The 14,878-nt window shown below is 30.3% G+C and overlaps 2 protein-coding genes across 2 annotated transcripts; one reads left to right on the top strand and one right to left on the bottom strand.

Moving 5' to 3' along the window:
• Nucleotides 1-638: 638 nt before the first annotated feature.
• LOC124940185 (pentatricopeptide repeat-containing protein At5g27110) lies at nt 639-3,440 on the bottom strand. The gene is made up of 2 exons (XM_047480669.1): nt 965-3,440; nt 639-685 (listed from the first exon to the last, which is right to left on the bottom strand). Exon 1 carries the CDS (start codon nt 3,123-3,125, stop codon nt 1,056-1,058), a length of 2,070 nt encoding a protein of 689 aa, XP_047336625.1. The 5' UTR covers nt 3,126-3,440; the 3' UTR covers nt 639-685; nt 965-1,055.
• Nucleotides 3,441-11,939: 8,499 nt separating this feature from the next.
• Nucleotides 11,940-13,490, top strand: LOC124940231 (cyclin-dependent kinase inhibitor 7-like). Its single transcript, XM_047480722.1, has 4 exons — nt 11,940-12,642; nt 12,709-12,779; nt 12,852-12,977; nt 13,061-13,490. Exons 1-4 carry the CDS (start codon nt 12,277-12,279, stop codon nt 13,128-13,130), a joined length of 633 nt encoding a protein of 210 aa, XP_047336678.1. The 5' UTR covers nt 11,940-12,276; the 3' UTR covers nt 13,131-13,490.
• The last annotated feature ends 1,388 nt before the right edge of the window (nt 13,491-14,878 follow it).

A 14,878-nucleotide genomic window follows, 5' to 3' on the forward strand; every position in this document is an offset into this window, starting at 1 on the left:
TAACCGTGCTCCATCTGACCAAATGCAAGAAACTGGAATCGGTAATCAGGATTTAAGAATCAAACAATCATTTCTTTTAGGCAAACCCCTCCTCTCTATGAATATGCAATTAAGTTTTTGGCACAAAAATTGGATTTACTCAACCAAACAAACCTGCATATAGAGAGCAGTGGTTTCTAATGCTCTCAACTGAGGTACACACTATCAAAAAAACAAGAGCCATAATGGTTTTGACAATTGCATAATCTCTCCTAATTACTTATACAAGTTTTGTCTTTCAACAAGAATGTTATACAAAACTCATTTGAAGATAAAAAAAAATCATATAAAGATCCAACAGTCGAGAATGAGAAATACTTTCATTCCAATGAATATGCACACACATCAGTTTTCTAAGTCCTACTCCAGATAATAGAACAAAAATACATATATAAGAGTAAAGTAAGTCAAGACCCAACTTTTTCTGTGACAAAAAAACCTTTACTTTACTGGTGTTCTTAATCGACAACTAATATTTATATCGGATTTGGGAATATATTAAACCAACAACCAGATAGGGTGTTGTGTTGTCTAAGACAAATTGGTCATGTGCATTGCCTTTTGAAGAATTTCTAGAAGAGTTGAGATGGCAAGATCTTACCTGTTACCCATATCGCGATCTAATTGGATGTCCAAGTTGTGATGCCTGCGGCTCAAACCAGCATATAAATAAGAACTAAAAACACATCACAAGAAAGAATCAATTTAAGAAAAACTATCAAATTGTTTATAAAAATTATATACTTTTTCTTTTGTATTGTAAAAATTGTGAGATTGAAACTTAATAGTTGTGGTTAGTTCTAAATGAAAATCATTCAATTTATTTTGAAATACATGTGAATAACTTGATGATGTTTTTAATCTACTGTTTGAAGGGGTAAAAAAAGAGCATCTTCAAAGCAATATATAGTAAATTCGAACATACATTTGTTTAGAAAATTCAGCCCGTCGACTGAAAGTCTCTCCACATTTGCCCGAAAACAATTTTCCAAATTCTGAAGCTAAAGGAATCCAATTCATCCATTTCCATGAAGACTTAATGTTCCAAGACAATCATATATTAACTCAGCCTGTGGATGCATTTTATCTTCCACCAGAAAAGTTTCCATCCTTTTATCAACCTCAATCCAGCTACAACCAGGCTTCTTCCTCAATCCTTTCTCTTCCATATTCACTCTCACTGCTCGAGCATTCTTCCATTCATCAATGGAAGCATACATTTTCGACAATGCAACATAAGTTGCTGGATTATTCCGATCCTTCTCCATCAACACCTTCCCAATTTCCTCTCCCAATTCCAATTCCCCTTGTAAATGACAAGCAGAGAAAATTGTACTCAATATCTCAACATTATCCTTTACGTTCTCCCCAGTTCTCTGAATGAAATCATAAGCCTCCCTCAATCTCCCAGCCCGTCCCAAAAGGTCTATTAAGCATGAATAATCTTCAACAGTCGGTTCAATTCCGTAATCGGAGACCATACAGTTGAAGAACTTAAACCCCTCATCAACAAGCCCTGCATGACTACAAGCCGAAATTACAGCCAGAAATGTTACCCTATCAGGCTTCATATTCGACTGTAGCATTTCTTCGAACAGCTTCAAGGCATCCACAGCTTGCCCATGATTTCCATAAGCAGTGATCATCGAAGTCCACGAGATGAGATCTCTCTCAGGTAACTCACTGAAAATCTTGGAAGCTTCGAGGACAGCCCCACATTTAGCGTACATTTGCAGGAGAGCTCCCATGACTATTTCATTGTTTTCAAGCTTCCTATCGATAATATCTCCATGAATCTCCTTTCCCTGTTCTAAAGCAGTAAGTTGTGAACAGGCAGTTAAAGAAGTAATAAACGTAATGTCATCCGGTTCGATACCAGCTTCTTTCATCTCGGCGAAGAGACCGAGTGCTTCGAAGAAAGATCCAGATGAAACATATCCTGAAATCATCACATTCCAAGCAACAACATTTGATCTTGGCATTTTTTGAAATATAGTTTCGGCAGAAGCAACTTTATCGCATTTGAAGTAAAAATCTAGAAGTGAGCTATAAATAAAGATATCTGGATCTATGTTATTTCGTATTAAATACCCATGAATCAATTTGCCGTGGATGAGGTTAGCCGATCTAGAGGAAGCCATTAGAAGGCTGGTTAGAGTAGTTAAGCTAGGCCTAACTCGAGCCATAGCCATTCTTCGAAAAAGCTCAATGCAGGCATAACTATCGCCCATCAAGCTAAAACCGCCAATAATAGAGTTCCAGGTTGTCAATGTCTTGTCTGAGATTTGCTCGAAAAATTCTTTTGCCATTTCCATACAACCACATTTAGCATACATGTTAACCAGAGAAGTGCTTACAAAATCATCTTGAAGGAATTCCTTCCTGATGAATTCTTCCTGGATCTTCTTTCCCCTTTCCAAATCCATTAGCCGAGCACAACAAGATATGGCGGTCGTGATTGTCACAGAATTGGGCTTAAATCCTGAAAGTTTCATTTCTTCAAACAATTCAAGAGCTTTTTCACATTGCCCCATTTGATAATAACACGACATTAAAGTGTTCCAACACGCAGCATCTCTATCAGTCATTTCATCAAACACTTGCAATGCATGATCAAACATGTCACATTTAAAATACATTCGCGCCATCGAACTAGCAACTACAACATCTAACAAACACCCATTTTTAATGGTTTGGGCATGAACATTTTGGCCATAGAAAACTCTATTCAATCCTGCGCAAGCTCGGAAAACACTTGGATAAGTGTAATGATCAGGTTTAAGAAAGGAATTGACTAACAATCTATCGAAAACTTCAAGAGTCTCTTTGAACAAGTAATTCTTTGTATAAGCTGCTAAAATGCCATTCCAGAAGGAATTCTCTAGTGGGGTTTCAATTGATTGGAAGACTAGCTTTGCAGATTGAGATAACTGAAAAGACAAGTAGAACTCAATGAGGGTTTTGCAAAGGGATGTATTTTGTTGCAATCCTAAGGTAATTATTTTCTGGTGAATAATCTTTCCAGGTTTTATTGATTTCGAAACTATGCATCTTCTCAACAGAGAAAACAGAGTTCTGTAGTCCATGCAATAAGCTTACCGACATTAGCGTACAGAAGGTGCGTTTTCAGATGAAATAGACAATCTTGATCTCAAATAGATATAAATATTCACTTAAACAAGAAAATGGACGCTTCAATTGATACGATGGCTGCTGCTGTTTCATAAAAACTCAGACACATACATTAGAATTAGAAAAAACTCAGCTGTCTAACTTTGGGAAGTGCGACCAATGTTTTTGTCGATGGAGGGAGAACGCGCCATTAATGGTGCCGACGCCTCTTTCTAGTAAAACAGAGGAAATTGGAGAAGAGAAAGACGGCGATAGATACGAGAAGAATGAGTAACAGAGTCTCAGCCCTAACCGATCTCTTTCATATAATCCGACCCATCATCTAGGATGGATTCAGAAATTCATATTAAGTGACTTAAAAAAATAACAGAAAAATTATTGATAAATTTGAATAAAATTAAATTTTTATCCTATTTTTAAACTAGAAAAAAAATGTATTATATTAAAAAAATTTATAAATTAGGAATAATATTATATATTTACTTACATTTTTTTTACGAATAAGCCAATGGTCACCCATCTTTGATCGGGGAATGTGATGAAATAACCTACTACAAAAGGGCCTAAATACAAAATTGGACTCCGCTTGATAATGTTTGTGAAAATGGTCTTTTTGTCCTGTGAAAAGTCCGTAATGCCCCTCGCGCGCCTATTTTATCGCTCAATTACGAGAAATGTCACTCGCGCGTTTTCATCTAAAACGCATGAGTTCAAATACGTGTTTTAGATGAAACGCAGGAGTGGCATTTCCCATAAATGAAAAGTCGAGAAATGTCACTCACGCGTTTCATCTAAAACGCGTCTAAAACGCGTTTATGAACTCACGCGTTTTAGATGAAAATGCACGAATGACATTTCTCGTCTTTCATCGTATATATAATTTTTTTGCCCTAAGTAAAAAAAAACTCATTCACGAATATCGACTCTCTCACTTTCCACTCCGACTCTACTCTCAAACCTACTCCCCTGAAGACCACGAGCAGCAGCTGACGACGATGACGACGATCACGACCTTTCCGTTTGAAGTCGTGACTCACTACTCTTCGTTCTCAAAATGGGTATTTTTATTTTATGTTTTTTTAGTGATTATGAACACTAGGTTGGTTATATTATAGTATAGCTAGGTTGTATTCGATAACTCCTGAATGAATGTGAATCAATGTTATGTTATATGAACAAAGACAGATGTTATGAAATACTCACTCACGTGTATTGTTTTCCCAAAAACGCGAAATACTCATTGATGAGGAGTTTGCTAATATGTTTCATGGAAATACAATGTGCCAAAAATTGTCCACAAGTTTGCTTCAATAGACCTATTGGATAGGGGGCTCCTATCTAATTAGATTCATTGAAGCAAATTTATGAAAAAGTTATTGCATTGGATTTCTTGAAACTCTACCAGCAAACTCCTCCTCGGTTATGGTTCACGCCATCTTCAAAAAGCAACAACCGTAGTAATTCTTGTAATGTTGTTGAACTGTTTTCAATTGCAGCTCAAGTACTTCTTTACTTTGATAGAGAGTGGAAAACTACGGATGATGTTACTTATTTTTCTGCAAAGTCAAACAACGGTATGATTGTTCCCCAAAATTCTACTTATGCCCAATTAGTTGATCTAATCTATTCTGCTACTGATGTTGACAAATCTAGATATGATTTATTGCTTCAAGCCAAGTATAATGTTCCTGGCATGAATGTCAAATTTTCTTATATAACTGATATACAAAAAGATGTGGATGTAGAGTTCTTTTTACATGAAGCAGTTTCAGTCCACAACTGCACTCCATTGTGTGTATCCTTAGTAGAGAAGTCACTACCTAGAAATCCAACAAACCCAACTCAAGAAAGTGTAGTGGTTCCAAAAATTGATGATCCTGACGTATTCCCGAAGCAGCGGGATGTTTTCTTTGAAACTGAAAATGACATTAAAGATGAACTATGTTTGCGTCTGAATGAAGGGATGATGATTGGGTTCCTATTACCCAACCTAGTAGTGTTGTTTGGGTTGCTAGTACCAATCCAAGCAGTGCTTGGGTTCCTAGGATTGGGTTCCAACCAAGCTGTAGTGATTGGGTTGCTAGTAACATACCTGACATTGAAAATCTGATATTTGAGTCATTAACTTTGGAAATTGAAGTCAGTTCGTTGTTTGAGAATAAAAGAGAACTTCAACTAATGTTACATAAATATGCGATGACTAATCATTTTAAATTCAAAGTGGCGAAGTCAAAAAAAGATATTTGGGTGGTGAAATGTTTGGATCAGAATTGCAAGTAGAGATTGCGTGTTGTGAAAGGAAAATCTTCGGAAATGTTTGAGATTCGGAAATTTGTAAAAGATCATACATTTTCAATTGTGTCAAGACGAGAGAATGAAAGGCAAGCACCATCATGGGTTATTGGGGAATGCATGAAGAGAAAGTAAATGAACCATCACCATGACCACATGCCTAAGAAAATAATGGAAGACATGCATAGTGTTATGGAATAAAGATGAGTTATAATAAGGCTTGGAGGTCTAGGGAACAAGCTCAAATGACGGTGCGAGGAACTGTAGAGGATTCCTATGGTAAATTTCCATCATACCTCTACATGTTGGAGATGAATAATCTGGGTACAATAACAGACATCCAGACGGATGAGCACGGCCATTTCAGGTATATGTTCATGTCCCTAGGCCTCTCAATTAGGGGTTTCAGAACTAGTTGTCGTCCTATATTGTGCGTCGATGCCAGTTTTCTTAAGCATAAGGTTGATATTTATGGACAACTTTCCCCATGGAAATTTGAGGAAAGTGTCGATGTCCTCGACCATGCTGAGGAGTTTGATATTTATTATCCTCTTTGGGTCAAGGGATAAGAGATATTGGCAAACCAGGTATACCAACCCCAATTTCCATGTAATTTCCTTATCAGAGCAGAACACGAATTTTGAATGAAGGTCTGTTGTTCTAACAATTTGATTACTTTTAAAATATTTAACAATCAAAGGTGGACATTCTTCAACTTGATTGAAAATGATTTCCAATCTCCCAAAATTGAGGCATGTGACCAATGCAAACTCCTTCATCCCGAAGCACAACTCCTCTCCATTCACGAGGAACTTCATCTCCATAGAATTTGAGCTGCTCTTCCTGAGGAGCATTTGGTGTATTATCATTACTGAGAACCGCAGTAACGTGGATCCTTTGAATAAGAATTGGAATTTGGTTTGCTCTACCCTTTGCATTAGATTCATTGAATCAAACTTGGTGGCAATGTTTGAGATATTGGTTTTCCATGAGACCCTCCCAGCAAACTCAGGAATTATGGTGGACTCCATCTACAAAACAAGGAACAACATTGGAGTAAGCAAATCCAGAAAATTATAATTACCTAAACTAGAACATAACAACTCAAGTAAGCAACATCAAAGAATACACGAAAAATCTATATGTTTGCATTCTTTGTTTCACTTTAAAGGAAATCTCATTAGAAAATCGATATTCTCATTACAATCTTTGTAACATTCATGATTTCATTTGCAAATCTCATTAGAAAATCGTCCATCAAAGTACAATGCTCGTGAAAGCAACATATAGGTACAATGCTCGTGAAAGAATAAATGAGAAATGCATGCAGAATAAGAACACTGATATAATACTCGTGAGTAAAGAACACTGGATAAACAACAACATCATATACACACATAAACGAATAAAAGATACATGAACCCTAAAATCTAAGGATACATCAATATCCATCAATATAAACGGCAGAATATATGATCGAAGAGAACATTACAGATTAAACTTAAATTTAAACCATAAACCCTAAACTCACCTAAATATATGATCGAAGAGACGGACGGGCGACGAACGATGATATTGAACGAGGTTGATCGATGATGTTGAACGAGGTTGGAATGGAAAGTCAACAGTTGTAAAGACGAAGTTGGAAGTCAGAGTGGAAAGTGAGAGAGTCGATATTCGTGAATAGGGTTTTTTTACTTAGGGCAAAAATAATTATATATACGATGAAAAACGAGAAATGTCATTCGCGCATTTTTATCTAAAACGCGTTTATGAACTCACGCGTTTTAGATGAAAACGCGTGAATGACATTTCTCGTAATTGAGCGGTAAATTAGGCGCGCAAGGAGTATTACGGACTTTTCAAAGGACAAAGGAGTCCTTTTTACAAACATTATCAAGCGGGGTAATTTTTGTATTTAGGCCCTTTAGTGGTCATTTCATCAAATTTCCCCTTTGATCCAAATCGATCTATTTTTTTTCTGTTTTTTAATTTATGAAAAGTTGAATTACTTAATATATATAATCATTACAAATAATTTACGATAAAGATAATAAACTTGCGTTCCAAAATTTGAATTAAATTTGTAATTTTTGATATTTTATGAATCATTCCTTCTACTTAAGTTATTTTAATGGTTGCAATATATATTTTTATTTACTAGATTAAATTCTTTTTAGTTTAAGCAAAATATATTATAATTGATGTTAATACTAATAAGGTGTTTTTTTCTTACAAGTGTTGTTTTTATCTGGTTGTTGAAGGAATATTTTTTTTATCTTTAAGTAGAAGAATTACATTATATATTTTGATTTCTATGTTACAATGACCTAGTATAATTCATGTAGTGTGTCTCTAACACAGTATTGTTTTGAATTGGTGCAAAGTAATCAGGGTGGTGGAAAAACTTGTTATTGAAAGTTGAAACTGTAATGAATGAAACATTATTCAAATGGAGATGGAAGTCAAACATTATTAGACAATTCCAAAAATGTCAAATCATTTACCCATCAGAAGTGGAACATTGTAAGTAGTGTTTTATTTATATATTGAAGGGAAATGATCAAAGAATATATAGCCTATACAACTTTTTTTTAATTATAATTTAATTCAATAAAATTATTAATGGAGGTAAATGAAATTGTGGGTAAATAAAATTAATTTCATAAAAAATTATAATTAAATTGTGAAATTTTATTTAAGTGTATATTTTAATTATTTAATTTAATTAATTAAAATATAATTAATTTGTCAATTATTATATTAATATTAAATAATGAGTCATTAGCAAATATGAATACATTTAATGCAAAAATGTTATTCATAACTAACAAAATGTCAAATCATTTAACCCATGTGAAACATTCTAAATATTGGAACTAATTTATTTTAATATTTATGTAATATATTTTATTTAATATATATTTTTAATTTTAATTATAAATATTTATAAAATAAAGTAATTAGTTGATTTAGTGGGAAAGATATGTAATTAAAAGATTAATTAATTATTTAAATAAAAAAGTAAGTAATTTTTGAATGAATGAAAATATGGGTAGTTTGAAAAAAATTATTTAAAAGGTGAGTATAACCGGAATTAATTAGTATTTTATATATGTGAAAGAAAATGATCGGATAGTCTGGGGGCTATGCAACATTTTGTTGAAATTTTAAAAACTAATATATATATTTATTGCTTAATGTAAGAATATGAAGCTTTATCACAAACCTCAGGCTTTTCTTCCTCCTAAACAAATATTTTACAAAAAAAAAAATTAGACAATTAATGTAATTATTATTATTTTGCTGAGTTTAATCTACTTCAAAAAATTTCATTAATGAATATGAGTTAAATCAAATCAAATAAAATTCACAATAAATTCAAATAGTGAATTAAATGGTGAAATTTCATCCAATTGTATATTTGAATTATTTAATTTGTTAATTATTTAATTAATTAGCATTAAATGTTTTGGGGAGTAATTAATAAATTTTGAATACAATATAAAACCTTTGTTAATTGTATTGTACATGTATATAAATGTATTGTTATCAATTTTAATGGAAATTAATTTAAAATATTATTATAAACAAATTAAAAACTATGTAACATGTTTATTCTTAATGAAAAGAAAATGTAACGGTATTAAAGAATTAAAGGTCAATAATTGGATTAATTAATGATTAGATTTGATAGTTTAATTTTCAGTAATTATATTATTTCTCACTAATATTTTTGAAAAATCATATTATCTCACACTTTCTCTTTCTTGAATTGTAAAAAGAATTCCTATGTTTGATGATTAGAGATCCATTGTTATTCAAGATTTTTATTCAATTAATTTTCTTTAAACTCAGTGATTCTGAATTCTGAATAACGGTAGTTTGGTTAAATTTATTGTGCAGTGATTACATTATTTGAATAATTAATAGATTTGTTATACCGTGAAAATGATCGTTTAAAAGAATTGAAAAATATGTATCAAAAGTATCTTAATATCAAAAGTACCTTAATTAACATTGTATTTCGATAATTTTGTTTATTCGTGTTAAGTTTATTTGATTTCTTTTGTAACATCGTTCTTTTATACATTTAATTTATTTCAAGATAAGATATGTAAGTTGAATTTTAAAGACAATACTTTTGAAGCTATTGCAATCTCCATCGTCTATAAAAGCCTTAATGATTAATAAAAAAAAATAGTCACCATTGAGATTTTTGCACTTATATAGGAGATTGATCATGTTCATTCAATAACGTGTAATGTTGCCCCTTTCATATTATGTAGACACAATCAAGGCTGTCAAAATCTCGAGTTACCTCTTAAAATCTTACGATTTTACGATTTCACAGTAGAGTAACGAGTCTGATTTTAAGTAACTCTTAAATATGTAAACTCTTACGATTTTAAATTTAGGATAATAAGATTTTACGATTTTATGAGTTTATAAATAATTTCGATTTTACGATTCTATACGATTTTACTTTTAAAAAAACAAATTTATATTTAAAAATTAAAAAATAAAGATATTATTTATTTAAATAAATTAACTAATATAATTAATTTTTTTAAGTATAATTTTTTATAGTATTATTTATTATTATTTTTTTAATTAATTTTATATTAAAATATATCATTTATTAAAATTATTTAGGTATAAAATACTTAATTATATATATAAATAATAATAATATATAACAATTATTTTTTAAATCAAACTCTTACGATTTTATGTAAACTCTAGATTTTATTAACGATTTTACGTAGACTCTCGATTTTGACAGCCTTGGACACAACAAATTATCAGTTAACGGATAAGACATGCCCTTAGATTTAAGGCACAACGAACGGTTGAAGGTTCGCTTAGAGGAGGTTTCTACCACTATGACGATTTATGATTCGACTAAGGAGACTTGGGCATCGTTTGAGGAAGTGGTTAATGGGGTTTTGTTTGAATTTTTTCTTAAAAATATTCGTTTGAATAAAACTAAGTAAAAACTGTTTTTTTTTTTTTAAATAACAAATTATCCTTCATTTTTTAATATTAATAAAAAAAGTAAAGAATAATTTTGATATTTAAATTAATAAAATAATTGATTAAATAGCTAATATAATTGTTGAGTTTTAAGTTTTATCTCAATAATCAAATATGAAACAAACCTGGTCTTAGGAAGTAAAAAAAAAAAGTTATCTTTTTGTTTATGTTTATGTCTTCATTAAATCCATTAAATCGGTAATTCTAAGTTAAAAATAAATGCATAAAATTTAGGTAAGTTTGAATAAATTTAGTATAAATAAATACAAATTTTGTGGTTAATAAATAAATTTGACCCTTAAATTAAATAAATTAACGTATAAAGGGTTAGTTTGATTAAGCTTATTGACGTCAAAGCTAGTAAGTTTGATTTAATTTATATAAGCTAACTTATTTATTTTTTATATTTATAATATTATTTAATTATTAATATTATATATGTAATGTTATATATATTTATTAATTTAATTTTAAATATTAATAAATTATTTAAATTAAAATAAATTATAAGAATATATTAAATTTTTATTCATATATAATTTTAAATATTAATTAAACTATTTAAATTAAAAAAATAATATATTTTAAAATAAATTAGATGAATATATTAATTTATTAATATATAAGTTTAAATATATATATATATATATATATAAATCTAAAATATATATTTTGAATTTATTATAATATTATATATAACACAAAATTTAAATATATATATATATATATATATATATATATATATATATATATTAATATTTGAATTTTAGTGATAGATGAGATATGAATTGTTGACGTGTATTTATGAAAAATTAATTTTAAAACAAAATATAAAAGATATTAAATGTAAAAAATAGTATTTACACTAAAAGAATTATATTCAAACTAATTATTTTTAGAGTTTAAGCGAGCTCATGAACGTAGGTCTTATGTAAATTTTCTTAAATTCAAATAAAAAAAATAGCAATAAATTTAATTTATTTTTTTATTATTATAATAATTTTATATTAATATAACATATTATTAATCAAACAAGTTAGCAGGAATCAATCTTGAAAATTGATAATATTCCAAGTTAAAAAAAACAAACGTTTTTTTTACGTAAATTCAGAAAGCAAAATAACTTTTTTTTTTTTTTTAAACCGAAATTTGATTTAGATTCTAAAGTTGTAAAAAAAACAGCTAAGAAAGTAAACTGTAAAAAAAAAAAGAAAAGAAAAGAAAAGAGGCGCAGAAAGGTAGCGCGTGTCAGGAAATAATTAGACGCACGATCGGTTTTCTGTATAGAATATCCCGTCCCAGATCTCTGTAACGGAGCCGTCAAACCTCCCGTTATCGGCGTACCTAGAAGCCGTCACTGTCAACGGTGTTAGGGGACCACACGTCGTGGCTAGCTAGCTACCTCATCCAATTAAATCCCAAACCGTTTGACGACTCAACCTCTCTCTCCTCTCTCTCTCCTCGCGATCGTCTTCATAATCAACTTCATCTTCATCTTCTCTCTCTCTACCAAACTTTGAAGAAGAAGAAAAAGCGGATATTCTCTCATATATGAATGAATAGAGCGTGTTAAGCGTGGAGAAAGAGAAATAGAAAGAATGTTTTCCGTGCTTCGATTGGTTTACTAACCTGCTATATATGATCTGTCAAAAGATACTCTCATCATAGTCATAGTAGTAGTAGTTGAAGCAGGTGAATCGATATAAGAAGGAAGGAAGGAAGGAAGTACTACTACTTGAGGTAATTTTGTAAGTAATTTGCAGAGTTTCTAGATATATGGAGGTTGCTTGCGGCGTCGGAATAAAGAAGAAGAAGAGACGAACACGAGGTGAGTCGACTCATGAAACAAGCTCGGAAACGGTTAAGAGGAACAAACTCATGACAAACGATGGAGGACGTGAATTGACTCCATCATCTCCACCTCCTCCTCCAACGTCTATAATTCAGCTTAGAAGATCAACCGGAGGAAGAGGAGGAGATATCATGACTACTAGGTCGGAGAATTCAACTTCTCCTTGTTTAGACGAACCGCCAACGGTTTCTCATAATACCTCAGATCATGTCGTAGCAATTTCCTGTTGTTCTAGCAATTCATCGACTGAATTCGGCAATGACGGTTTACAGAATTTAGATCTACATCAGGTAAAAAGGAATTATTTACCTTCTTCTCCATCTCTTTCTATTCATGATTCATATTAATTGTTTCAGTTTAAGAGTGATGATGAAACCGTACATATCCAAATCTCAACTTCCGAGTTCAACTGTTGTAGAGAGAAGAGGTATATATTTTCAAATTTCAAATGAAGATTTACATGATCATCATCTAGATTTACTAATAAATTTCCTCACAGCATCAGCGAGGTAGAAGAAGTTGAATCAGCTTCTCAAGATGATTCAACAAAGAAACCATCAGAAATCGAGCTTGAAGAATTCTTCTCATCAGCAGAGAAGAGAATCCAAGAACAATTTATCCAGAAGTAATGAATTACTAATAATTATTCATTTGTTAGCTGCTATGATCTGATGAACTGTGATTGATTGATTGATTGTTTGATTACAGGTACAATTATGACATTGCAAAGGATTCACCATTGAAAGGGCGTTACGAATGGATTCAAATGAAGCCATGAATTCTGTAGGTTATTTGTTATCTGGCTAACTCTCTCTCTATCATTACAGAGAAGCTTCTGTCAAAATTTAACAGTTGCAATAAAATTCTAGCTGCCTTCTTCTTCTTCTTTCTAATCTTAGCTCTGAAATTCATGTCAGTTTCTTATCTCTTTCTCTCTCACACACGTACATGCACATAGTATGATTGCTTTATGACATCAGCTATTTTATTCTTTATCATTCAGGAATTTATTCTCTTTTTTTTATGGACCATTATTATTATTTTTATTTTTATTTTTATTTCTATGTAGAAAGCGCCTTTTGTTTATTAGTTAAAGTCTTTTTTGAATTTTTTTAATAAAGGAGTTATTCTTTTGTCTGCTTCTTTGAAAATGGTGAAGCTTGTTTGGTCCATACCTCAATGATCAATGGTAAAAGGATTTATTAATTAATTACTATTATATAAAAAATAAAAAATAAAAATAAAACTAGTGGGAATTGAGTTTTTCAAATAATCTGAATATAGAAAATAATAATCGATTATAATTTTGAATTGTATTAATATATAATGATAATTTAAAATAAATTATATTTTAGTATTTTTGATTAATGAATTAAATCGATTTGATGAATAAAAATGAGAGGGAGATGATGTTTGATTAGTTTAAGTTATTTAAATAATTCAAGCCGAATAAGTTTAATTTTTTTAAAATTGTTTTCAATGTTCAAAATATTTATAATTGACGTGTTTTAACTATATTTAGGCCCGGTTCGTTTCAGGTTATTAGAGAGAGAAAATAATGATTATGTATGATGATTTTGAGAAAATGATAATGTTTGTTTGGTAAAAAGACCGAAAATGTATTCATATATATAAATAAAATAAATAATAATAATTTAAAATATAGGGTATTTTAGAATTTTAGTTAATGAATTGATTGATTTGATAAATGAGAGAGAATGATGTGATAATTGATTTTATTAGGTATAAAAACAAGGGTTTTAGAAATAAACAATAAAAAAAATTGAATTTATATATTGATTATACATTCTAGTTGAAGATCCAATAACTAACCAATCGGTGATGGTGATGGAATTTAACATGGATTGTTTGTCCGGGAAGGATCCAGAGAATACATTAGGTTAAAATGCATTAATTTAAATTTTCTAAATTAATATATATATTAAAAAATATATATGAATTGAGATTCATAACTTAACGATAAAACTTAAAATCATATTTTCAAGACAGAAGACTTCACATATAAAAAAAAATGTTAATTCCAAAGAGCTTGAATATTGTAACAGCTAGTTTCCAAGATTACTATATAAAAGTGAAGGAAGAACATTTATAAATAGGTCTCAATTATTAGAAAGAGATAGCATAAAGCTTTTTAACGAGAATTTGTTGTGCAAAAGAAATGTTTTTCTCTGCATACATTGTTTACAAGCGTTTTCTTTCAATAACCGACTAAATGACTATAGGATCATCGATCTACTCTACCGTCTCTACTTCAATTCATCATTTGTTGAATCAAAATGTTATCAATCTCAAATCGAAACAAAGAAGAATTATCTTGCTTAGAACAAGAAAGCTTTGTGATATTGCTATTTTGATTTGTTTGAAGACTTTACAACATATTTTACTAAAGGTTCATAGAAAGATGTCAAATGAACAAAAAAATATATTGGTTTATTTAGTTCATGGCTTATTCATGTTATTTTACAACAATAAATGAATTATCAGTCAATATGATTTTGTTCATGA

This window comes from Impatiens glandulifera, chromosome 5 (assembly GCF_907164915.1).
Source record: "Impatiens glandulifera chromosome 5, dImpGla2.1, whole genome shotgun sequence".
Lineage (NCBI taxonomy): Eukaryota > Viridiplantae > Streptophyta > Magnoliopsida > Ericales > Balsaminaceae > Impatiens > Impatiens glandulifera.